The sequence below is a fragment of the Eucalyptus grandis genome, chromosome 2 (assembly GCF_016545825.1).
Source record: "Eucalyptus grandis isolate ANBG69807.140 chromosome 2, ASM1654582v1, whole genome shotgun sequence".
NCBI lineage: Eukaryota > Viridiplantae > Streptophyta > Magnoliopsida > Myrtales > Myrtaceae > Eucalyptus > Eucalyptus grandis.
The window spans coordinates 54,503,632-54,530,585 of record NC_052613.1 but is presented as its reverse complement, the minus strand read 5'-3'; the positions used below and the strand labels follow the sequence as shown (position 1 = coordinate 54,530,585).

General features: G+C 41.0%; 4 protein-coding genes across 4 annotated transcripts; all 4 read right to left on the bottom strand.

Annotated features, from left to right (window-relative positions):
* Positions 1–4,092: 4,092 nt before the first annotated feature.
* On the bottom strand, positions 4,093–9,456 carry LOC104433812 (pentatricopeptide repeat-containing protein At5g59600). The gene is made up of 3 exons (XM_018869187.2): positions 5,911–9,456; positions 5,729–5,781; positions 4,093–4,889 (listed from the first exon to the last, which is right to left on the bottom strand). Exon 1 carries the CDS (start codon positions 9,206–9,208, stop codon positions 7,592–7,594), a length of 1,617 nt encoding a protein of 538 aa, XP_018724732.2. The 5' UTR covers positions 9,209–9,456; the 3' UTR covers positions 4,093–4,889; positions 5,729–5,781; positions 5,911–7,591.
* On the bottom strand, positions 4,430–4,843 carry LOC120285901. Its single transcript, XM_039307227.1, has one exon. It carries the CDS (start codon positions 4,841–4,843, stop codon positions 4,430–4,432), a length of 414 nt encoding a protein of 137 aa, XP_039163161.1.
* A 4,065-nt stretch (positions 9,457–13,521) lies between the features above and the next one.
* LOC104435683 (G-type lectin S-receptor-like serine/threonine-protein kinase LECRK3) lies at positions 13,522–16,138 on the bottom strand. The gene has a single exon (XM_039306482.1). The coding sequence runs from the start codon at positions 16,039–16,041 to the stop codon at positions 13,657–13,659; it is 2,385 nt and encodes a 794-aa protein (XP_039162416.1). The 5' UTR covers positions 16,042–16,138; the 3' UTR covers positions 13,522–13,656.
* Positions 16,139–17,528: 1,390 nt separating this feature from the next.
* LOC104433809 (G-type lectin S-receptor-like serine/threonine-protein kinase LECRK2) lies at positions 17,529–20,559 on the bottom strand. The gene has a single exon (XM_010046680.3). The coding sequence runs from the start codon at positions 20,534–20,536 to the stop codon at positions 17,945–17,947; it is 2,592 nt and encodes an 863-aa protein (XP_010044982.3). The 5' UTR covers positions 20,537–20,559; the 3' UTR covers positions 17,529–17,944.
* Between the last annotated feature and the right edge of the window lie 6,395 nt (positions 20,560–26,954).

The window sequence follows — 26,954 nt, the reverse complement described above, 5'->3', positions numbered from 1 at the left end:
GAAGAATTATGATAATTGTGATAATGACCGTACTAAGAATGAAAATAATGACAGTGATATGATGATGACGACTAGGCTCTTTAGTTCTTGAAAAAATGATGCTCTAGCTGTTGAAATAATTATCCTTAGATGATCTCGGTGCATGTGAACTTCACATATCTAAGTTTTTGACATTGTCAAGTCCTTTATAATATCCACATGATTTACGAATTAGGGATGCACTTGACTCAAATACGCTCGGTGCATCCAAGAATTGAGGTCTTGCTAGGGCCAGATCGACTACTTTTTGCGTGTACGTAGCAAGCAATGGAAATGTAAAATCACTTCAAGATGGAAACGAAAGCTCGTCTTGACTCAATTTTAAAATGGACGAATCATCGTACCCTACGGAAGGTAAAATCTTGCCCATCAAAGAAAAGTACCCGCACCGACCAGCATAAAAAATCAAAGGTTGCAGTCTCATCTAAACCTCGAAACTGATTAATCACCGTGTCCTTCTTCATCTTGAAAAATCAGAAAGTTTCGGGCTTCTTCAGCTCACGTGGCGCTACAGGAAGACTGAGTTTGCCATCTGCAAGTCAGGCCTAAACAAAATTCCATCTTGGCGTTCCACAACTCGTGTATGTCCATCTCCCGAGGTCTCATTATCGTACAATTTCTTCGGCGAACGTGAGCAAGTGTCTAATGTGCAAAACCCTATTTTTTCGAGGGGTTTGATTGGGTCTTACATGCTCCCTTTTAACAATCTCCCAGGTGAAAGATAATCAAGCCGATAATTGATGGGTGGACTACTTCCAAGTTCATGAATATCTCGAGAAAGGAAGTTGGTCACCAATGTAAATTTGAAATAATTAATATATCATAATTGACCCAAATTTATTGGCTTAATCATTTGAGTAAAGATGGGTCCAATTGAGATCAAATTTAAAATCTACATTTATGGGGAGAGCACTAGAAAATTATACTATAAATCAAGTAATACAACAAAAATTATAACCACACTAGAGTCACTCAAAGTATTTCCCACCCTCCTTTTACACTCAATAACTCATGCAATGTTCAGCCCTATATCCGTCGGTCTTGCCTCCTAGCCTCTTCTTGCGATTGTGAAGCACTTTTAGTATTTCACAACCCCAATTATGCTCAATAATTCACAATGTGTTTAGCTCTACATCTATCAGGCTTGCCCTGTGGACCTCTTCATGTGATTGTGATCCTTGGCATGTCCTTGTCCAATTGAGCTTGAATTTAGGATTGACATCGACGAGAGTAAAGAATTCTATTATAGATCAATTGATAGAATAATAATTATAATTGCACTCGAGTCACTCAAACATTTTAGTATTTCCCAGCCCCCAATTACATTCAATAACTCGCACAGTATTTGGCCCTACATCCATTGGCCTTGCCTTGCTGGCCTCTTTGTGCAATCAATCCTCAACATGTCCTTGAAGTCGTGGTGGCCAATGTTCATCCAAATGAGTGAATGTGGGTCCAAGTAGGCTCAATGTAGGCAATCTTTTAATTGAAAGTATTGGACTTCTATTGCACACGCTCATTCATTGGTAGTTGCTCATGATTTTGGAGAAGGCTAGCAATCATAATGTTACGAGTGCATCCGCTGCCAACTGTTCATACAAGAATTGCGCTTCCTCCATTCCTGATCGGAGATATTGTGTTACAATTTGTCTTCTAATTAATGGTTTGTAAATACAAATATCGCCTAAATTTCCTCTTCCATTAAGCTTTCGTTGCAACCGTCCATGACTAGTAACTTGCAAATAAGAGGAATTGCTTCCTTCAAGTTAAGTATTGAAGATATTTAGGATAATTCTAATAGTTTTCTGTATCTCTCAAGATTGTGTGAATATTATTTATGATTGTGTGTATCTTGATTAATATGTTACCTTATTTAGTCATTTCATAAAATCTATAAATAGGCTAATATAATTTTCGTAATGATGTATTGAAATACACACAATGACTCTTTTCTGTATATTTTTTCCCCTCTACTCTAAGAATGGAGGGAAATATTGCCCATCTTCTAGGTGTCTCCGTGCTTACCGTCTTACTTATACAACTATTCAATGTATGCACATGGCACTGATTGGAGGATTCCCGCTTGTTGTGCGGACATATGTCGCTCGATTGGGAGTTTCGGAGATTTTCTCGGGCCACGACTATAAAAATATTAGATCTCTTGCTTTCCTCGCGTGCTCTAGTCGACGCTTATTATCAAGTGATCTCAACTTCAATCCTTATCTACGAGGGAATAAAAGTCGACCACGTGACGCTCACCTAAGTTGGCAATCCAACCTCCTGTCCTTGCGGCAACCAAATACAAATGGGAAAGTGCAGGCAAAGCATTGATGCTTGGAGCCCAGCAGAGACTGAGATCGCAAGAAGACAACTCTGTTTCACTTCAGATGATCACGCAGTTTGACCCCGAATATCACGAATGATGCACGACCCTTGAGCAGCTAATCAGGCCGAAGACCGAATCTGGCCCGAAGAACGAATCAAACATCGGTTGCTACTTCTTTTTCAGGACTTCAAGATGATGGTATGGCAGGAGGGAGAGCACCCTTTTGGATTCACGTCAGCCAATTGAGTAAAATGCAACTTCTGTCCTCTGACTTACAAATTTTGTGTGATTTTGTCTTTCAAACTTTTTTTCATGCAATCCAACCCCTTAAATTATATCATTTCTCCGACTAAGTCGAAAATTTGACAGCGGATGTGGTGCTACAGCAAAGATAAAAATAGATGATCTAAAACAAAGAGAAGAAAAGCATCAGAAGAGTCCGGCAGAGAGAGAGAGACTTTTACGTACTCCCAAAGTACGAGATCTCATCCTCCCAAACTATTCATCGTCACATGCGGAATATATTGGAGATGATTTGTTTAGATGAACGAAAATGTCGTGCTCCTGGTACATCTAAGAATCACATTTGACCATCAATTGTAGGGCAGTTCCCAGTCTTGTGATTCATCCTGACTTATCAAGGATATCAAGATGACAAAATTGCAGGAAGAGATCACCAGAAGTTTTGAAGCTAAATGAGTACAGATAATCTAAGGATTCCTTTGGGATTGGAGTCAAAACGTCTGTCAACTCTTTGTATCGGCTCGTGGGTTAATCATGACACTCAAAACTGGCAAACTCCCAGCCTTTTTATTTCAACTGCACTTTCAGGTCTTCACCATATATTAGCTCTAGAGGCAAACCTGCACGCGAAGGCTATGATTCACCTCCAATCGATAAGACTCTGCATGGACCCACAGCTCATTCTATCCATGCATGATGCCATGAACTACTGATGCCCATTGTACTATGTTACAGAGTGTAAATGCATAATGGATCATACAAACCATCAGATTATGAAATCAAAGAACAAAACGAGTAATAGACATACATTGCACAATTCTTTGAATCCAGCTACGGTGATCGACGACCTCTGCCAAAGAACACAGAGGCTATTGCCACCTCTGCCAAAGAAGATGGAGGGCACTTGCAGAAGACGCGTCAATAACATCTAGCTGAAGTGCAAACAGAATTTGCATTACCCAACTTGCTTCAGCCACCAGAGTTGGAGATAAATAAGTAGATGCATCGTGAGAGATTCAAGGTTTGAAATCTGCACGCGTCGATGCTGTGATATTCAAGCGGCCACACATATAAATTGCATTATCTGGTTGCAGCACAAGTTTATGTTTCTCTCAATCTTTGAGTAGAAATGAGATCCAACAGGACAAGAAAGAATGAGATGTGAACTCCACAATAAGCTCTGCTCTTGCAATCCAAGAAATGAGTTAAACACAGTAAACCTTTACAGTGACTTAAAGGCTTGTGGATAACCTGCACTTTGGCAAGACAAATCTAAAACTCACAAACACAATGAGACATCATCAGAGTAAAGCATTAGAACGACAATCTTGACCATCCAAACCATCTAATATTGGAACAAATGAAGCTGTCTGATTGTCGCTGAAGTAGCCATGATGCAATCTATTTAGGTCCTTTATCAAGCCGAGCATCCAGTTTCCACCAGAAAGGGATAATTTCATAAGAAACCAGAAGAAATACCAATGGAAACAAGAAAATATGATGAAAAGGATCACCAGAATATTACTTGGGCAAATGTAACAGTGACTGGATAAACATGCTTGCAAATGACATATTAACAAAGCTGATGAAGTACTCAACCGGAAAAAGCTATCACTAACTACAGAGCTGTAAATGCTATGAAAGCTCTACCAGACCAAGGAGAGATCAAGTAAGGGAATTAGCCTAAAAAAGGATAATAATAACCCCGAAAACATGGAAATAGAGAGCTTCATCAGTATTCACCAGGCAAAAGCGAAAAGCTTTATCCGCCAAAGGCAAACAGAAGACATCCTGAACAACTTCAATCTAGCCCCCAGTATCTCACTTGCATTCCACCCCTACTTCAGCAGCTCGGCGAGGTTTGCTTTTACGCCTGCTTCCATTATGCCGGAATCCATTCAACTTGGTCATATCATCGCCACTTGATCTTGTACTAATGCCTTTCTCCTCTTTCACCAAATCCAGTTTCCCTCTTACCTGTGAGTTACGTTTCCTCTTCTTCCCATTCTCCGATGAAGTTCGGTCTTCCTTTTCTTTGCTAGAGATACTCAGCTTTGCATCACCACCATCTTCCTCTTCTATCTTTTCTACTTCTCCCTTGTCCAATTCATCCCTCAAGACCTTCTGTGGTCTCCCTCTCCTCTTCTGAGCCGGTGGTTTTTCTTCCTTGCCACTTCCTGGATCTTCATGGTTGCTGGAAGTTACCTTCTTCGCCTTTCCTCTTCCCTTACGCATCATTCAAGAGTGACAACACCGATGTCTAAACAGGCATCTGATACACCTGCAATACCAAAAGGCAAAGCAAGTCAAACATCAAAGCAAATGCAAACACCTAACAGCAATCAGATAAAGACTTAATCGTTTGATGAATCGCAGTGTAACAAAGTTAAGCAAGTTCATTCATTCTCTGTCCGTGGGTAAGAAAAAGTTTCAAACTTTTTTCCTTTATAATGCAGACAGATAATAAGCGAACTACAAATTGGACAAACCACCATCATTTTAGCCGTTCCAACCCCATAAATTGGGAAAAGGAATAAAGGAAAGACTAGACACGAGAAGGCGAAAACATTGCCAGTGTTCATCCTATAAAATTCAACAGATTAATAGCTGGATAGTCTGCTACAGAGGTTAAATACTACAGAAGGCAGTGACTGACTTCCTCCGTGTATTAGTCAGAGAAACAACACAGAGAAGCACATGGACAGATAATACGACACAAGACAGCGCTGAATATGCATTGAAAAGAAAAGTTCCAATCATCCGATCCTAAGAAATGAGATTATACTCGTACACTCTGCAATTTCCTAAAAGCACCAATCAGTAGAGTACTCTGATGCTATTTCCCGGATAGCGATTCAAAGTCCAATTCTAAAAAAATGAAACCTTCACAAACAACAGGAAATACCCACAGAAAATCAAACAACCAAGATTTATTCCGGTGCATAAAACTAAAAATAGCCCTCCAATGAGTTCAATGAAACTAAAAGAAAGCACCAGCAGCTATAAACTTCAACATCTAGACGACAAAACCAAGCTTTGCTACAAACCAAACAACTCTTTTCAAACAGAACATGCAGAGAGAGAGAGAGAGAGAGAGAGAGAGAGAGAGAAAGAACCAACCCCACACACGAGCTTCAATCGCATCGCATCATGACACATCCATCGGCTTGATTCTGGCAGAGCAGGGAGAAGAAGAAGAACAAGAGCAAAGTCAGAGATGCATCTTATTTTATTTTTTAAATTATTGAAGCGAAACGAAAGCAGGGGAAACGAATGGAAAAAGGAGAGATTTTTATTTGTACTTGGCAAGAGGGAGCGGGTCACAGGAGGAAAGATTGCATGCCCAGATGAAGAAACTTCAGGCCTCGAAGATGCCGAGGATCGGCAGGTCAAGTACTTCAGTATCCGCAAAACTGGTGAATCCTCCAAAGAGAAGTGACCGAAGTGAGAGAAACGGAATACAAAGGACTCGACACTCGAAGCCAACGAGAGAGAGAGAGAAGAGAGAGGGTGACAGGATATTCACTGATTGGATATGTAGGCTGACGAAGACTTTGGAGTAACATGCTGCTATCATTTGTGAAATGTGAATGGCTCCCTCGTGTCCTTTTCCTTGCTTATTGCTTCGTTTGAATTTTTTTCCCCGAGAAATCATCCAAGTTCTGAATAATGAGGTACCAAGACCTTTTCATGAAATTTACTACTAAAATAATGCGATAAGCTATTCCTTTTTTTTTATTTTTATTATGTAAGCCGATCTCTTCTTGATTGGATGTAAAAAGATAAGATTTGACAAATTCTATAGCCATTATGACTAACAATACGAAATTGTTATATGAAAAGAGTATAATTGGATCGTTTCGATTAGGATGACTTCAATTATGGATTATACTTGAACATATGGGTCATTTCGTTTTATAAAATTTTAAGTTCAAGATGGCCGGCTTGAATCATCCCAATTTGGTCCGTTTCGAATTATTTACTTTATAAATGCAAATGAAGATCGGTTCGGTCACTGGTGACCTTGAGTCCTCTTGGATATCAAACAAGTTTGATAGAGGTCAGTTTCAATTTTGCTTTCGCTTTTGATTGTTTCGGGTCAGTATAAAAATATTTGAATTTGATCAAACAAGTTAAATATATTTAAAGTGATTTTACGTGTATTCATGTCTTTCCTTATAACAATTTGAATTTGAAGTTGGATCTGGACACTTGTCCTTTAGGCCGTAATATAGATAAATTTGAATAACATCTAAGTTAAAGAAAGCAAAATTATATTACCCAAATATTATGACTAATAAGATTCTAAATCTCTTTCGTGTATAAAAAACGAGTGATATGGGGACCACTGCGCTAGTCTTGTTTAATAAATCTACTTTTCATCGACAACAGAAAGCCACTCAAAGTAAATAAAATAACCAGTTTAGAGATAACAGACAACCATATTCTTTTATTAATCTTAAAAATTTAAGATTTGGAGTTTTGAATATTAATGTAATAAAGCGATTGAGAATAGCAATTGATTTAAGGGAGGACCATTGTGATTGTGATCCAGAAATATATACGACCAATATATTTCTTGTTCTGATGCGGTCCCAATCGAGACAATGGTTACCTGACAAAACCTCTCTTCGGCACTTGAACCACAAACAGCTCCACCGGAATTTTGTAGTCTGTAGATGCCATGAGTATTACCCATCACAGAAGAGTTTTTGCAAGTTCTTTTGCTTGCAGTTTGTTCCTGCAATGGGTCACATACTTCACCTCCTGACAAACAAGTTGTGAGGAACAACAAATTAAAAGGAGCGGCGACGGCCGCAATCCAGAACAGGGGATATGTATCTTCAATTTTCTGCCGTTCTGATGCTTTAGGATGAGTTGTGCACATTCCATCCATTACTCAAGGTTCTTCGTGGTAGGAGTTGACAAGAGCAGACCGCCATCTTGTAACATCTCGTTCCTGCTCCAGTATACTGTGTTCTATCACAGCTCCAGCACAGAGTCCCCCTTCCAAATCCAACTGTAGCCAGGTTCCTTATGGATCCTTTCCTCCCTCATCACATCTCGAACATTCTCAACCCCCTCCCATCCTCCACCGGCTGCAAGAATATTCGACAGTGTCACAAGACCCCCAGGTCTTTTCAACCTCTTGTTCGCAATATCATCAGCGACTAGTTGAGCCAAATCATTTCTTCTATGAATTGAGCACCCGTTAAAAAAGGCTCCAAGCATTGAATCGGTGACATCTACTGGCATCTCCTTCAACAAATTGTAAGCTTCTGCCATCCTACCACAACGGCACAAAAGATCAACCACACATGCGAAGTGTTCTTTTCGAGGACTAACACCATAATCCTCTTTAATGGATCTAAAAATTTGTAAACCTTTCTCCAGTAAGCCACCATGGCTGCAAGCAGAAAGAACAGAAACCAGAGTCACTTCATTTGGCTGGATATTTCTGTCGTTCATTTCCTCAAACAGCAGAAGAGCCCGATCAACCATGCCATGCTTGCCATAACACCCGATCATTGCATTCCAAGAAGCCACATTCTTGACAGTTACCATGTCAAAAACATTGGAGGCATCCTTGACACACCCACATTTTGAATACATGTCAATAAGAGCACTAGCCACGTATACATTCATATCAAGTCCCATTCTGTAAATCAAACCATGAATTTCTCTCCCTCTGTTTATTGTAACCGTAGATCCACATCCTGGGAGAAGACCCGTGACCGTGACTTGATTTGGTTTAACCCCTGACACCAACATTTCCTGAAAAAGTTTCAAAGCTTCTTGGACTTGGTTGCCCTGAACAAAACCAGAAATTAACGCATTCCAAGTGACCAGATCGGGAATCAGCCCCTCATTTTTCATCCCATTCAAGAGTGCCATCGTCCCATTTCTATCTCCGGTCCTAGCGTAACCAGCTATCATGGCGTTCCATGTAAAGTCATTTGGTTTTAGCCCTTCCCTTCTCATTTGCTCGAACAGCTGGACAGCTTCTTCCATCTTACCCGCATGGCAATACCCACAAATCATCGACGTCCAAGAAACTACATCTCTTGTAAGCATCTTGCCAAACACCTTATGTGCAAGATCCAACCGCCCACATTTACCATACATATCTATCAAAGAATTCGCTACAGACACGTCATCCTGTAAATACATTCTGTACACAGCCCCGTGAATTTCTCTCCCCTTAAACACATCCATCACGGCAATGCAAGCTTTGAGCAGGATGGAGAACGTGAACTTATTGCACGTCCTGCCCAGTTTCTGCATCGAAGCGAAGTACCCAAATGCCCCCTCGTGATCCCCATTGAACGCCGAGATCGAGACCATCCAATTCAGCGCGAAGACGCTGGGGTGCCGAATCGCGTCGAACACGAGCTTCGCGGAGCTCGAGTCGCCGCACCCCCCGTACGAGCCGACGAGGGTCGAACTCAAGGACGGGGAAGAGCGGCCGGCCCCGGTGGTGACCAACACGGCATGGGCTTGCCTGGACAGCGACAGGGACTTGGCTTTCATGCATCTTTGCAGCAGCAAATTGAGGTCGTCCAAAGACGAGGTTTTCGAAGCGAGTCTAGAGGAGCTCATCGCGTGAAGTCCGTCATGAAAGCGCCCGGATGATCGAGGAGCACGAATCTAGAGCGGCTTGCTTCAGCACGAACGAGTCGAGAATTGCGCACGCGTTGCGCTCCCGCTCCGGAGCATTTGAAGGGGAGATGGGATTCGATTCTGGGAGCAACGGTAGCGACCTATCTCTTACAACATCTGAAGCAATTTTGCTTCCGATGGTAGAGATACTTTCGCATGCCCGTGGAAGAAAAGCAAATAATTTTTATTGAAATCGTGATTAACAAAGGGCTTGAACTTTTTCCTAAAATAAGGCCCCATTTGTTCCCAGAAAATATTACACTTGATTCGCTTGAGATAATGAGTGAATGGAAAATATTTTTTCTAATCAATTGAAAACACATGCTCAAATTTATGAAAATAATTTTTCTTCAAAAAATTAAAAATAATTTTTCAAAATATAACTAGATTTTAGCATTGAATCCAAAACTTTAAACTCGGGCATGGAATCCCCCAAGCTCATTTCCAATTCCCTTATGTCAAAGACTAGGTTTCCCACACTTAGGCCTACGTCCTTGACACCTATGCCTAAGTCCATTGAGGTCGAGCCTGGGACCCTAATGCCCATGCCAAGGTCCATCAAGGTCAAACCCAAAGCTTCGGTGCACATCTCGAATGCCCTAGCACTTAGGCTCAAGTAAAGGCCAAGCATGGGATTTCGGTACCTAACATGCTTGAACTTTAATCAATGACACTCAAGGTCGGGTCCATGATGCTCAAGCTTGAGTCCTTCGTGCCCGAGCAAGGGTCTATCAAAGCTGAGGCTTGGAACCTCAGTGTCGATCCCCGAGTCGGTTGAGGCCAAGTCTAGGACTTGAGTGCCTACCCTTGAGTCTATCAAGGCCAAACCCGACACTTGCTCCCCTATCCATCAACAATGGTCCCAAAACCAAGGGCTTGTGGCCCAATCCATGCTCTGATCAAGGTCCATCAAGGCCAAATCTGAAATAATGGTGCCCATATCCAGTTCCCTAGCTAATTATATATAAATTATTAACATCCGAATAGTGTATGTCTATTTAGAAAAATCAAATCAAATTTTCCATATCAATTCTAGTTCATTTTCATATTTCAATTAAATACTAGAAAATATTATCTAAAGAATGACTTCTTAAAAAACATTTTTCAAATTTTACGTTTTACGGTTAAAAAAAAAGGTGATCCTAAAAAGTCAAAACAAACGCACCAAGTCAAGATTCAGCGCATCAAGTTAAAATGGTCTGTTTTGCTGACCCAAAGAGTTCGATAATCTCGTTCCCGATCGGTTTAACTGTAATATATGGGCCATAAAATCCAGCCCATTATTTTTAATAGCCAAAGCCCAACCATCTCATTTCCTTTCCCCCCTCAATTAGGGCAATTGAGCGTAAGCAGAAATGGAAAGAAGAAGGCAGCGACGCCAAAAGCAAGGGGGAAAAAAAGAAAGAAAAAAAGAAAAGAAGCGATCGTGAAGAAGGGAAGGAGGAAAGGAAGGAAAGAGAGAAATTTTGGCACGTACGTCGTACACAATCCGGATGCCCCGATTAGCCAAATCAATTACTAATTGTAATGCTTTGTGAGATTCAACCTCATCGTTTGTCTAACTAGAGTACTGTTCTAATTTAGGGCACAAATTCAAACTTATGTCGATTATGAAGTACAAGGTTTAATTAAGGAGTTATTAGGTTGTGATTTTGTGGAAATGATAGTTTAAGATGTTGTAGAGCTATGGAGTTTGATGAAAATCAGATCTGAAGTACAGCTTAATTGGAATGAAATTTTGAGTTACATGTAATTGGTAGTACAGATAAGGAGAAAATTTGAACACCTATTTTAAACGGGGTTTCTCAGTTGCACATAAATGTTGTTTTACTGACAATTAAACGTGGTTCAATCGATCGTTCATTGGGACAATGGTTTTACTCAGATTTTGATATCATTTTCAATTAGTTGTTAGAAATTCGAATACGTTGCCTCAAGTAACTACCGTGTATTGATTTTCAGCTCTTCCAAGTGAGCAGTATTATCCCTTCTAAGAATTTGTAAACTCATATCTTAAAGTGATAATGATTCGATATATATGTTGAACCAAGAAAAGTATGTTTGTTACATAAAAAAATCTAGATCGTACAAACATTATGTTTTGTGTGTGTGTGTGTGTGTGTGTATACACATATTGTGAACACATACATACATATTTGTGAACGTGGTTTATGGAATGTGTTGTGAAATGGTATGTGAAGTTTATTCTAATTTAAGGAATGAGTCTTAAATAATTTGAGAAATGATTTACGAAATGTATTTCAAGTAAATGAGTCAGGTTGCAGAAAGATGACGCGTTTTGATTTGTGAAATCAATTTATGATATATATATTTTGGTTTGATTCTGTGAATTTTAGAGGTTGTTGTGGATTGGTGTTGACGCTTAATATCACTATGAGCTTAGCTATTAATAGGGAGACTTTTGGGAGTTGAATTTTGATGGTTTGAGACCGCATCCTCCGGGTGAAAGGATGGCCATGTTATCCCTTATTCTTGATGGTTTTGAGGGTGTGACATTAACTTAATTTACGAACTCCATGTTTTTACTTTACGATATCATCTCCATTCAATATGCGAGCTAATTTAACTGATTTTCTGGTACTTGTTCTTAGTATGTCGCCTAGATGAAAGAGAACTCAGGTAGACAGTCAAGAAATCAGTTCTGTCATGTAGATAATTTCTCTTGCTTTCACCTGTATAATAGAAGAAATTTTTGGGCACTCTTAAATCGTGATTCGTCTCTTTTCTAAGTTCGTCATGCAAAGATTATCTCGCCATCAGTGATGGGCAGCAGCTCGTCGATTACCGTACGCAACGCGCAAACGAGATTCGAAGCATTTTCCCATCTGTTCACTTCCTCCGTTGAAGCTGTCCAAAGAACTGGTCTTCCACCTTAAATTACACGAAGGTCCGGGTTGGATTCTGATTTCTCAGAGCGATAGAGACTTTGCCGGCATTCAGAGATCAAACAAGAAAGAGACTAAATAAAGAAAATACTCTTTTGATTCCTTTGTCACAAATGAAAAGAGTTAATTTTTTCCAGCCATCTCTCTCCGTAGTGACGTCTGCACCTGCGTGGAGTTAATTTAGAAAGGAGGGTATCTCCTTTTTCATTGCTTGTAATGGCGCGAAACTTCCTGTCTATTGCGAAAGCGTTGGAGGACTTCGACTATTCTTCTGACACATTGAAGTCCGCTGTTTTTGGTGAAATGATGATTCTTTTTGGGTTTCTGTGATTTAGATGCGGTGAAGCAGTACGTGGTTTTCATTCCATCTGAGGCGGTTGGTTTCTAGACGTTGACGAAATCAATGATGAGAGACCAGCTCGCTTTAATTGGATGTGCGCGTTCATTAATCTATCGAAGATGACTCCAAAGTTAGCTGTCCAAGTGCAACTTATGAGATCGCTTGTCAATGCTCCATGGATCCTTCTATTGCCGTGCCTCGGTATGCAGTTTCGTCCTGTTTTGAGCCCGGTTATCGTCGAATGGCATTGACCGGGGCTGGCTGAGTGTTTTTAGTCAAGCTTTTCAATCATCGCAGGAAAAGTATGCATATGATTAGAATATCATCTGCCTTGTGTTGCTGTCCGTGATTTGTTACGAAGAAAGTTGTTTCATTATGCTATAGAAAATGCGATTTGCAGACTGTGTGATTTCATTGGAATATTGGGGAGTTGGCCAGCTGGAGGAAGTGAAAGTCCGCTTCTGCATGAATAATTTTATTCGAATGTTGAAATTGGGGTTTTCAGGCGCCGTCCAACAACTTAAGGACTGGAAAGTTTTGTATGGTTCTCATTGTCTAGTTTAGCCAATGACCGATAGGAAGAGAGCATTAGGAGATATTCACTCAAGAAACAGAAAAAATACAGGTGTCTCATTAGGCGGCCATTCAGACTTTTCAGTTGACCGGAAGGAATGAGTTGCAGAATGTGTATTGGTTAGATCGGGCCAAGATACAATGTGACGGGGTCAGGGGGTATTTTGCTGAAGCAAACTTGGTGATTAAAATGCTTCGGTGGAGCCTCGTTAGTCTTTCCGCGGTGTATGGGGAAACGATTATCCAGAGTTCTTGGAAAAATTCAAAACGAGACTGCCTCTAAATGTATATTTTCATGTTCTGATACCATATCAGTATTAACTAAAACGTTCTGGTCTCGGGATAGTTACTTGATCAATCAACAGCATGCAGGTTCGCACACAAAACCCTTTTTGCCAACAATAGTCGACCCTCTCTTGAATACGTGTAAAGAATGTTAAATCTTAATAAAACTTAACTCATTTAAGCTGCATCCATGCGAAGATATGACAAAATGTTTATTCCAGCTTAGCAGAACTTACAGACCACACAGAAGGCTTTGCACACACTAGCTGTCTAACTAAGCAAAATCATATTGAACTAATGAAAGAGTCTGGATCTGGAGGGACTGAGACTTCAACTGCTCCTTCTAACATCTGAGTGATTTTCTTCATGGAAGGCCTGAAAGCCGGATCTTCCTGGATGCACCACATTGCTGTCATCACGAATCTTTCCACCCTCTTTCTGTCACTCATTGCCTCCTCGTCACTCTCCACAAGTAGATGGACCTTCCCTTCAGCATAGCAATCGTACACCCAGTCAACCAGTACTCTTTGAGCTTCATTTTCCACTTCCAGCTCATAGTGCTTTCTGCAGCAGATGAGCTCCAGCAACACAATGCCAAAGCTGTAAATGTCTACCTTGCCAGAAATAGGCATATTCCTAAACCATTCTGGTGCTAAATAACCTCTGGTTCCTCTGACTCCGGTGGTTGTTCGTGTCTGGTCTGCCATCAAGAGCTTAGCTAATCCAAAGTCCGATATTTTCGGACTAAGAAAGTCATCCAGAAGAATGTTTTGTGGCTTGATGTCGCAATGGATTATTTGCCTGGTGCAATCATCATGCAGGTAAGCGAGCCCCCTTGCAACACCACAGGCAATTTCTATTCTTTTGTACCAGCTGGGCCTTGAAGCGCTGAAAAGGAAATCCGCCAAAGTTCCATTGCTCATGAATTCATACACCAGCAGTCGGTGTTGACCCTCGTTGCAGAATCCAAGCAGCTGCACTAAGTTCTTGTGGTTAGTCTGGCCAATTGCACTCACTTCTCGTTCAAACTCATTTTCGGCATCTCCGGTCTTTTTTTCCAACACTTTTACTGCGAAAAAGTTTGTGTCGTTTGATCCAAGAACACCTTTGTATACTGCTCCAAAAGCACCCCTACCCAGTTCTTCTTTGAATCCATCTGTTGCTTCTTTAAGCTCCTGATAAGTGAAACTTTGCATACCTTTGACTTGGTTAATCTGGAACGGTCGTATCCACTTGACATCCCTATGTCGGAAGCTTCCACAAAGTAGATAGGTAATGAGAAGTAAAAGCAAGTTCACGCATACCGAGCTACTCAACAGCACTGATCCAATGATTATCAAAGTCGAGTTCTTGTGCTTCTTCTGGCCATCACCTGGGAATTTCGAAGTTGAATTATCTATCCTGACCTTGATCAGAGCTTTCCCACCCACGCTGAGATCCATCTGACCATTTGAGAGTGGAATCCTCTTTTTCCAGCAATTCCCGTTTCTGAAAATAGCTACTGCGCAGAAGCAATCAGCCAAGCAATCCTGTCTGCACCAATCCTCAGTTTGTGGCTGATTATATTCATAATCAGACAGTGGCCAGTCTGTATTGAGCATGTCACGTATTGTGAATAGGTCTGTTTCAGGATTACCTCCTTCACAACTCGGTGGAACAAAGTCCTGTTTGCATCCGTTCATATCATTTGTTGGATCTAACAAAGTATATCCTGGTGGGCACTGACACCGCGGTCTCTGGTCGTCTCCAAGAGTACAGTAGCTGTTGAAGCCACAAGCTCCAATCCCAGTATCTCGCCGGATGCTCGTGCATATGTTTGGAGGGACAGGGGAAGAGACCATTGACCAGCCCAATGGCCAGCCAGAGCTTGAATTTGCCGGCTTTGGGTGGACATATTGCCTGAAGACACCGTCATATTCAAGGATTGCTCTTTGGTAAAATCCGCTGGTTGGGACTGTGCCTGAGGTGAGGAGATTAAGTACCTTTCCATTCTTTGCTGTGACGCAGACCTGGCCACTTTGATTGAATACCAATTGAAAGCCGCTACCTTTGGTATTGGAGGACCAGTATGCATCTGAGGAGGCCAGTGGAGTTGGAGTGGGATAGAACACAAGATCTCCATCGGCTTGTAATATGAAGTGGAACCTCCCAGTGGAGTAATTTGTTGCCGAATAGCGAGCATTAACCACAATACCTTGATTTAACATTTGCGTGGGCAGTATTGTATCAGTTGGTTGGCTGAATGTCTCCCACAAGTTGGCGTGATCCTGGTTCGCTAGGATGAAGTTCCCTGTGTCAAGCATGGCTGCGTATGTGACGCCGCTAACAGTTGGGCTAGGAGCCCATAACTCTTCTCCTTTCGGATCAGTGAGCACCAGGCGGCCGTCAGCACTCAGCTGAACTTTGGAGCCTTCGGCTGCTAAATTGTCGCCATTTGCAGACCAGATTATAGTTTTCTCGTCTATTTTGTCGAACCATACAGCTAACAAATACTCTGTGGTTCCAATTTTCTGAAATCCGAAAGCGAATTCACCTGACGGTGATAACCAGGAGTTTTGATCATTTGTTGTTAATGAGGAACCCGAGGTTTGGTTGCCGTATGTCTGAGCTTTTGTGGAAAGTGGAAATGGAAGAAGTAGAAGGATCGCAAGCACTACGGAATAAGCCATGATAGATGAACTTCTCTTCTGGTTCTTGAGTTAAGCTACTTAAGGATGAAACAAGATTTTCGGGGGTGAGTCATTAAAACATATAATTGTAGGGGAGGCGACTATTCTTTTGTCCTTTTCCTTTTGCCTTCGATGGAAAGTCTCTCTCACCTTAGATGGAGCTCCCATCCGCACGCTATATAGATTAGTATTTTTCTCAAGGACTTTGTCTAGTCCTCGTAAAAGGTTTAGCAAGCTTCGTCAAAGAGAAGGCTTGCAAAAGACTCGTTTATTCGCCACCCGAGTTTTAAACTTCTACTCGTTTATTCGCCACCCAAGTTTGAAACTTCTACTTGAGTTTACTATAACCTAACGGCAGCCAACTTCAGAATATTTTTATGGCAACAGAAAATTATTGAATTTTCCCCTCATTGATAACGAAGACATCCATCCCATGGTACAGTATAAACGTAAGATGCAAGACTAGAGTTTTTCACTATCGTAATGTCAATAAGCTCTGTTCTAGACTGAATCTTCTAGTTTATTTTCAGTCTCCCGCCATTCAGGGAAGGTGACTTTACGTTCTCTGTTGTAGTGATCGCTCCTTTTTCTAGAGCTTACCAAGCTAGTTGAACCAAATCCACTGATGAACTTTGCCAGTCTATGAGGCTTTGGATGTCCATGCCTACATCGTTTATTAAGTATGTACGCACTTTGTGAATGCATCACCGATGCAGCTGTTTGTAGTCTCTTCTACTCTGAAAGTCCCCATGATGAGCACAACAGGATGCAAGTCTTGATTCCATGAGACGGTTATATGATCAGATAACAGAGTTGTCAGGTCATGACAGGAAAAGATGGCAAATAGAACCACGGTCTACAAGCAGCTGTGCGAAGAGTATGTCCTCTGATTGTTCTTGTTCACTGACAAAGATGATATATTTATATTGTTTTCGTAGCAGGGGTCTCTCAGTATCTGAACTTCAAAAGAACTGTCCAGCAGAAAATGCGGATATTGTTACATCTTTTATGATTAGGATAAGCTCGCTGTTATTTCACTGTTCTGAAGTCTAAACTTATCGACCTAAATAGTTCTAAAGACTCACCAATCGCGTAACTTTGTCCTTCTACCTAAGGTTCTGACCAGAAAATGAGTTATCTAAGATGAAGCTAACCCTGCAAAGGCTTGGCCTAGTGAGACCAATATTGGATCGATGTTTTGTGGTTATAAATTGAGAGTCAGCTCTACGGGTTTGAGATGTTAATATTGGACAAGGCAGAGATTATCATTCTGAGAAAACCCTTCTCAAGGTTGAAACATTACTTAGATGGCGCAGATTGATTTATGCACTTCTACATCCCATTTTGCTTATCCATCCATCCGACAGCATCAGGATCAGGCATTCAATTATCAAGAAAATGGGCTTTGTGCAAAAATCATCTTATGCTTCTTCCAAGAAGTAAGAAGAAAAGGTGAAAACTAGAATACGAACCGATGCTCCTTAGGAAATGTAATTTGCAACCGTGCTGCTTTTATTTGGAAAGAGTACATCAGATGTCTTCTCATTGAAGTCAGAAGACATCACAAAAGACGATATTAAGAGCAAATCATGTGGCTAAGGTAAGCACAAAGAAGACCGGATAGTAAAACAGAGCTCATCAGTACCAAAAAAGAAACAGAAGAACAGAGCTGATGAAGTTCTTCCCTTCAACGGGAGTAAGGTGGTTTCCTTCAATCAACAAGACTACTACCTTTGCTTGATGGCTTCTCTTCGCTGCATATTTTTCTTCCTTAGAATCATCCTAGATTGGTTCACGATGCAGGACTTTGTTCGCAAGAAATTATCTACTAAATATGATAACCTATGTACCACAAACACAAGGGCTGAGATGGCTCTACGGAAATGCTAGAACGTCTCTGAGTTTACACTGTACTTATGGTACTAAATGCGAAGGGGGACGGTGGTGCAGACACCTGAATTATCCCTTCAAGCATTAGCATTACCTTCTTCATGGTTGGTCTTAAGGCTGGATCTTCCTGGATGCACCAGATGGCAACCCTCACAAATCGCTCGAGCTTTTTCATGTCATTCAGGGCTGCCTCGTCTTTTTCAACAAGTGCTTCTAGCGCACCTTCTCGATAACAGTCATAAGCCCAATCAGCTAAGATCACTCTCTCTTCATTGCCGGCTTCTATGTCAATGCTTCTCCTACAGCAAATGGTCTCTAGCAGCAGGACACCGAAACTGTACACATCGACCTTCACAGTGATCGGCATGTTCCGGAACCATTCGGGGGCAACATATCCTCTCGTTCCCCTTATTGCAGTGTGAGTGTGGGTTTGGCTGATCAAGAGCTTGGCTAGTCCGAAATCTGAAATCCTGGCATTGTAATATTCGTCGAGAAGGATGTTTTGAGGCTTTATGTCGCAATGGATGATCTGGGTTTTGCATTCTTCATGCAAGTAGAGGAGTCCTCTTCCGATTCCCAAGGCAATTTGGGCCCTCTGTTCCCAACTGGGTTTCAGATCCTCAAACAGGAGGCTCGCTAACGATCCATTGCTCAAGAACTCGTAAACCAGCAAGCGATTTGGCCCTTCTTTGCAGTACCCGATCAACCTAACCAGATTCTTGTGATGGGTTTGTCCAATCACTATAACTTCAGTTTTGAATTCCTTCTCACTCTCTTGAAAAGACCTATCCAACTTCTTAACTGCTACAACATTTCTGGAGTCTCCAATTGCAATGACCCCTTTGTAAACTATGCCAAACGACCCCCTCCCAAGTTCCTCCTTGAAGCCACCGGTGGCGTCTTCAAGCTCTTTGTATGTGAAGCTGCGTATATTTATGTCCATGCCACTTTCATCTTCGAAGAACTTCTTTAATTTGTTTTGGTATATCATGAAAACGCCGAGGCATGATGCAGCAATCAGTATGAAGTTGACAAACACTGAGCTGCCTAAAAGAACTGACCCGGCAAGAATCAAAAGATCCTTCTTATCATCATTTGGTCCTGGAGGATTAGGGGTCTGAGGAGGAAAGCCATCCTTTCTTCTCTTGATGAAGGCCTTTGCATTGAGGCTTGTGTCGATCCTGCCATTGGAGAGAGGCAGCTTCTTCTTCCAACACATGTCATTATCTCTAAAGATGGCGACAGCACACATGCAGTCCCGGAGGCAGGAATCTTTACACTCGGCCTCTGTGAAAGGTTGCAAGAGATTGTAATCAGAAGTTGGCCAATCGATACTAGTAATTTCTTCAAGTACAAACGCATCCGGTCCTGAACTCTGCGCTTCTCCACAACTTTGTGAATAATTTTGCACACAACCTCTATACTCATCTTTCTCGTCAAGCACAGAAAATCCCAGAGGGCACTCGCAGACTGGCCGGTCATTCACGTCGAGCCTGCATATCCTGTTGAAACCACAAATGCCACTCCCTATATTCTGACCAGTTTTGCATATATTTTCCGGCATCAGCCAGTCAACCATCCAATTTCCCCCAGTCTTGGGGCGAGAGTACTGGATGAAGACCCCATCTGACTCCAAAGTGGCTCTCAAATAGTTGTCCCTGGGCGATCCCCGCGAAACTGTCTTGAGAGGCGACGTTTGGCCGTTGTCATGAAGGGAATTCAAGAAGCCGGAGTCATCAAAACTAATCCCCGTAACAGAAACAGAAGGCAGAGTGAACGTGAAGTACGGTTCATTGACGTGACTGGAAGGCAAGTTTATTGTCGTAAACAGGAGGTTCCCATTCTGCAAACGGAGCTGAAACCTTCCCTGAGAGAAGTTGGTTGCCGATTGTCTTGAAGACAGAATCCCATTATTCGGTAAGATCTGTTCGGGCAGGATGGTGTCGGTGGGGTAGTCGAAGCTCTCCCAAAGAGTCTCAGAGTCTCTGTTCTTGAGAACAAAATTTCCAGTATCGTTCATGTATCCATAAGCGACCGCACTAACTATGGGATCGGACTTCCATGGAATTCCGCCTCCTGGATCATTCAGAAGGAGCCCGCGATCAGCAGTTACCACCAGTTTTGATCCTCGGGGTGCGATGACAGGTCGTTTGCTAGTATCACTGGCACACCAGACTATGGTTTTCTCAGGAATCTTGGCATACCATATGGAGACTACGAAGCTGTCGCTCTTATCGTCGGGTTGGCTGAACCCCAAGGCGAAATCTCCGGAAGGAGAGAGCCACGGAAGAGACTCCTTATCCCCCGCAACCAGAGACTTGCCCGGGGTTATATTGGACTGTGAAATGGCAAGATATGGCAGAAGAAGAAGAAGAAGAAGGAACAGCAGGAGCAGATGGCTAATAGAAGCAGGAGAAGCCATTGTTGCTCTGTTGCTTTCAGGTTGAATAACGAAACGATGAATTGGCAGGTTTATACATGAGGAAGGGAGTGAACCGGGACAAAAGAATGGGTAAAAGTCCAACTGAAATATGCAAAAACGCGTTCTTTCCGTCGTTTCCTTCCACCTTCTTCGACCAGCAAGAGCTTGGAAAATACTCTGCATCCTTGAAAATGAAACGAAGCCGAGAGTTTCATGCATCCGTACATTATTTTGAACGTTTCAAACTTACTTTTGTCTTTCGCCAGAGACGTTGTCCACTCAGCTCAGGATGCGTAGTTTTTTTTTTTTTTTTTTTTTTTTGCAGCACAGGATGCGTAGTTGAAACGCCTTCATGCGTAGTATTGGCTTTTCTCAAAAAAAATGTCAATTCAAGTTCTGTTATCGCTTTAAGATTTTTGTGCCATTTTCAATTCACTTCCTTAACGTTGAAGCCAGGTTGAGGGATAAGTCAACATAACCATTCTATTTTCGAAAATAATTTTCATTCAAAAATAATATTTTAACAAAATAATATTTGAGTATTTGAACGCATTTGGTAATTACCCAAAATTTTCAGGACTCTTTAATTTTTTTTGTTTCTTTTAATTTTTAATACCTTAATCATATGTTTCTTCTTTTTCTCTTTTTTTTCCTTTTTCCTTTTCTCTTCTTCTTCCTTCTTCTTTATGGCTAGTCACAGGCCACAAGTGATGGTTGGCGACCGGCTAGGCGAGGTCTAACGAGCTTACTGGAGCCTCACCAAGCCAAGGTGAGGCTGGGTGAGATCGAGCCTCACGATTGCCAAGTGAGCCTCCGGCAAGCTTGCCAAACCTCGCCCGGTCGATCACCGGTGGCAACGGCAACCGATAATGGTCGATGACTGACTAGGAATAAGAAGAAAAGAAGAAAAGAAAAGAGAAAAAAAAAAAAATAGTATTTTTCGTAAGCTGAATTAAATGAAGTTAATAGAAAGGCCTGATTGTACTTTTGCTTGTGACAAATTTTAAGATGTGAGATAATTCCACAAGAGGGTGACATTGTTTTGGGAAAGAAAGAAAGAGCCATGATCATTGGCAAAATCACTTTGTCCGGTAAGAGCCCACAGGCCATTTAGGCCTGGAAAAAACCAAGACTTGGAAACGAGGTTCGCGATATGGTCCGGCTTGCTCGTCTTCCTTGGACGTCAGTCGAACTAGGAGGAACCTGTTTAGAGATCTGGGTACCAAAGTATGATCATATATTATCAAAAGAAAAAAAGGGTCGTATTTTTCTAATGAAAATTTCCAAACCCTCCTCATTTTCACGAAGATAATCAAGATTCCAATTAAAGTTTCTGACTTGAATTCTCAAACTCCCTGTTTTTGAAATGAAGTCGAAGCAAACAGAAATTTTGAGAAATGTCCAGAAACCAAACGGGGCCTTAGAAGGAAAAAGATCTTTCATTTACTTTTGTGATATTGTTAACCGGGAATATGGTGTTTGGGCACTTGTGAATTTTAGCCAAAATAGAATAAGGGATGTCAGATGTGAAGTTTCAGTTAGATCTGGAATTATGTGCATTTGTATGATAATCTCACCATCTCGCCTTTGATTCTGCACGGATTATCTCGGATGATTCCTCATTACATAGCTCGTTCACATGCTGCTGAATCGAATGGCCAAGACAAGAAAGTGGGAATCATCTCTAATCTGTTACAAATTCTTCACGCTGATAGTCAGAAAGGTAGAGGCCTCAAGAATGCTACAGATGTATTATTGAGACACCATTTGATACATACAGAGCAAATTCCAGGGAAATAATGTTCCACATATACGGTCAAGCAACTGCTAATACATCCAGTTCTCCTACCTAATCAGAAAACCAGAAAAAGGAAAAGAAAAATAAAGAAATTGCAAAAATGTAGAAAGAGAGAAAAAGTTGATTTCTCTCTTTCTTAGTCTGAGTTGAGATCTCTATAGCCTAAAACAGAATCTTCCAGAGCTATCTGTTCTGGGTCGGATTCGACTTGCTCCCAGGCGCTCTCTTCAGGCTGGCTTCAACAGATTCCTGAAGATCTTTAGCAGCTTCACTCAGCTTGTTCAAGTGAGCCGAGAACGAGTTTGAGGGAACCAGCATTCTTCTGGGATAGCTTCTATCTCTTGAGTATTGGGCTTGTGTCTCTTGATGGAGAGTGAGCAGTGACAGCACGATACAATGCAACAGAATCAATGAGAACACAGCAACAAAGGCTCTGCAGCTGTATCTCATGGTGGGGTGTTGATCTGAAGAAGGATGGAGGTTGAGGATTTCTTTGGAATGATGATGGGAGGCTGAGGTTGCTATATTGATCTTGTGCTTAAAGCTTGACAAAGGGTGTTATATAGATCTGACCCACAATAACAACAGTCAAATGCTCCGTTTCTCTTTCTCTTTCCTTTTTAATAACCCAATATAGTACTTGACAAATTGCATTTTATCACTTAACTGATGATATACAGATATAAGATTGAACTGTTGACATGGTAAAAAAAATTATAGTTGTTTTGAAATCATGTGAAGTCGACGTATTCTTTTGCAGGATCCAATTTTTGGTCCCGGGTGATTTGTAAAATACAATGACTTAACTTCCGTTTCACCAACTAGAAAAGGAGGAAAAAGCCCAGGATGACTATTTGATGAAGGAACGTGATTGTAGGAGATTTGAGATCAACGATTCTCAAGCATGTACGGTCAGTTGGATGATTAGGAATCGAAACAATTAAGTATAAGTCCAATTCCATACCATGTAAGTAAATTCTCGCCAAGATGCTTGATTTTCAGATTTACGTGAAAAAAGAAAAAAAAGAAAAAAAAAAAAAGGATCTGTGGAGATAGATGGGAAAAAAAAATTGAAATGATACGCCATGTTTATGAGGAATTTAGACAGCTAAAAGAGACCGATTTTCATTTTGGCACACTTTGGATGCTAGTCAAATGTCCTCACTGTAGCCCACTGCTATGGTCTTTGGCTCAATCCCATCTTTAAGCTTAAAAAATGGCAACAGAAGATGAGCAGGTGAAAAGAAACGCATTTTGGGCTATAAAAAGGACATGGTAGTTTGGTCATGGAGGCATATAATAATGTCAGGAATCAGAATGCTTCTCAGAATTTCTTCTTCACAATGAGCATTCACCTATGAAGGCCAAAACCAAATACAAGCATTACCGATATATTTTCCTTGAAAGATGCTTCATTTTACTAATGCTTCCTCTGTGTTTCTTTTAGCTGGTTGGAGCTTGGAAGCAGCTGATCATGTGATTATGAATTGAGTATTGTATCTTCCTGAACGTCTCTGAAATCTCTGAAATCTTTGGATATTTAAGCAACATGTCTCATGTGACTTATCACATGTCAGTGGCCTCATTTCTGTCCTTCTAAACCAATTAAATAAAGGGTGTACCCTCTAATAAGCTTGACAAAACACAGCTTAACTTAGCTGGGTTTTAGTTTTTTGCCTGATTTACTTGATAATACTGCTGCGTCAGCTTCCTGGAAACGCGCCATTAGTTTCTCGCCCATCATGTAATTACAGGGTTTGAGGTACTGATCGCCCATTAACTATTAAAAGATTAGGTCGTCTGTAATGCACAGTATGGGTTCGGCTCAACCTCATACGTGAGACTGTTTCCCTGTTTAGGACTTCATTTTTCTATGCTTCATGATTTTTTCGGTATTTTAAGATTCGGCCTTTAAGCATAGTCGTAGCCACATTCAAAAGCTTCTTGAATGCACGCATTACAGTTGCAGAGACACACATTCAAGGTCTCTAATGATTAATTAAATGTTCCAGTCTCGGATCAGAGCGTAGACTTAATATTTGCAATGGTTAATGTAAATTGTTCCCAATTTCGTATCATATCAAATCATAATTACCTTTCGGCTGTTTTCTTATTCTCCTCTTTGAATATGTTATTGCTATTTGATCTTCTTTAGATAGGCACTCTTATTAAGATATTATTCATGCGTAAGTGTGCATATAAGAATGTTCTGTGCAACGTCGCTGGCTCGTCTGTCACGACGGAGCCCCTTGGGATTCGCATAAAGAAAAGTTTTTATCTTAGTTCTATACTTTCTTGTTTTCCTAATAGATCTCGCGGCGGTCAACATTTTGAAACGGGCTTCTCTCCTTCACAAACTTCAATCAGTCTTCAAGGATAAAACAAATCAATATCCTAAGCAGCAGCGGGACTAGATCTACTCGTTCATATTGTTTGCGTCAGCCGTTCACTTGTTTGAGTTTATGTACCCAAAGATCATCTCCTCATGCAAATGGAAAATGATTTAATGCAATCGCGCATGTGGATTGGAAGATTCCCTCTGCATCGACAACATGCAGCCTCTGCCGCTACCCCTACTAGTATTCGAGATGGTTGGATCTGAGGTCTGACTTTCAACCACCTTTCTTTGAATGAACAAGCATGTTCTTATGAAGCATGAACTCATGAGACGTCGAAAACTTAAATCAGGTGCCGCAACTGCCGCTCTGATTGACAGAGCATGTTGCAGTAAAAACTAGAACTTCCCATTGTTCACTCAGGATCATCCTGTCTTCAGCGACCGAACAATTCATTTCTTGGGCTCCACCTTTTATGGTTCATCCAATGTTCTTTCGCCAAACATTTCCTGTCCATATGAGTATGCAAGAACACTAGTACAACCCACGAGAAATCCGAAATTCTCTAGCCTTGAACATCACAATCAAAAGGTTCCTGTCCCAGTAGCGTCGTCCTAATAGTGACTTGAGTAGGAATAAAGCCTCCAGTACCTAACAGAATGCCCTCTCAAAGTCAAACCGGTAATGTGAAGCTCGACTTTATCGTTGCTTTGAAGAAGCAGTTCAACTGAATATAACATGGATTCAGAAGAAACTGTATGACTTGTTTGGCTGTGCTGGTGGCCATAAAGGGCCTGGTAGGAAATGGTGAATCAGCAGTCAGAACGCAGCTCCAGCGAAGACAAAACTGAAGGACAACTCGTTCGATCAGGAAGCAACAGTAACCGATACCTTTAGCCAAGATTTGAGCAGTGCGGGGTCAATTGCATCGAGGAAGTTTCTAAGCACTGGAATCAGATTCAAACGTGGGACCAGGTGTCATCAAGCAAAGCAGAACTGAGCAACCTCTCGGAGGAGCAACTGTCTGCACCAAAGACTTCTATAAAAGTCAAATCACCTCCAAATCAAATTGAACGACCGTTGAGGTGAGTCTGTATAATGGGAAGGACAAGCTCATAGCTTCGCCAACATGGCATTGCAGGAGTAGAGAAAAGAGTTAAAAGACACTCAATCCACATACAAGGATGCTGCAGAATTACTCTGCAGCAGTTCACGTCCAAAGGCTCTAGCAAAGCAGCCGACACATTTCCCCCATATCGACCTTGGGTATGTCACACCCCAAAACTACAAAAATGGAAATGACACAGCCATCCTTCCACACGAAGAATGCAGCCTCAGACATAAATAACCTGATATCAACATATATAACTCAAACCATATATACATATCGGATAAATTAATAAGTTGGTTACAATATCAGAGTTTCTATAATCCACCAAAAAGAACATATACAACTAGAACTCAACCAACTCAACTCAACAATCAGCAACAACTATGTACGCCACTTCCTTAAGCCATACCCAAAAACAGTACTCTCAAAAGTTTCCCAGCAACGGCGCTCTCGCTTTATTCATCGCTCACTAAGAAACCTAAAAAATTAAAGGATGAGTGGAATGAGCAACCACAGCTCAATGAGTAATATATATCTTCTAAGCATATCAATCAAGCATTATGCATGTATACAAAGCAATACTAAATTTCATATCTCAAACTCAATATATAAAATATATATTGAATCACATAAGAGTTATTCCTTATTATCAAAGCTTTATACTAATATGAAAAACACATTTAAATCACCATCACAACTCAAGTATCAATGGTCAAGTCCATTGAATAATATCCATCAAATATCACATATCAAATGGTCCATCCATTGACTAATTTATTGTTCAATACTCTACCATGATCACGATACAATGCCTGATGACAAGGCAATCAAGATTTCCCCTTGAAAAGGTCTCCACTTACAAAGCCGATGGCTTGGCCCAAAAGAATATTATAAACTTGGTATGCATACCTCATAATCCTTCATTGGGTTCATAGTCCTATTGAGCATAAACAACCATCATTCAATACCAAAAATCCAATCTAGAAATTCATATCACAAACCAAGCAAATAAATTTTCACAACAAGGCCATCCGCCATTCCCTATTCATTTCTCCAATCATTATAAATTTTTCCATAAACTAGTCACAAAGCAATTTTCATATATGTTACTCCACAAACTTTGTATAACACGTTTTTGAAACATTCATAATCAATCAAAGAGTAGTAAATGCTCGATCCAACTTTTATACAATAAAAACGATCTTCTCAATCCATTATATATGCACATATACTTCAAGGTATGGTTTTACAAAACCAAAAAAGATATAGTACCAATCACCTCGTTACTTACGACCAAATAACAAACGATACTCATATCGTCAAACTCACGGTCCTATCAAACAACCGAGAAAAAAA

Bases quoted from the DNA above. Each gene is read 5' to 3' on its own strand.
- LOC104433812 (XM_018869187.2), bottom strand. From the start codon at position 9,208: ATGAGCTCCTCTAGACTCGCTTCGAAAACCTCGTCTTTGGACGACCTC.
- LOC120285901 (XM_039307227.1), bottom strand. From the start codon at position 4,843: ATGCGTAAGGGAAGAGGAAAGGCGAAGAAGGTAACTTCCAGCAACCAT.
- LOC104435683 (XM_039306482.1), bottom strand. From the start codon at position 16,041: ATGGCTTATTCCGTAGTGCTTGCGATCCTTCTACTTCTTCCATTTCCA.
- LOC104433809 (XM_010046680.3), bottom strand. From the start codon at position 20,536: ATGCAGAGTATTTTCCAAGCTCTTGCTGGTCGAAGAAGGTGGAAGGAA.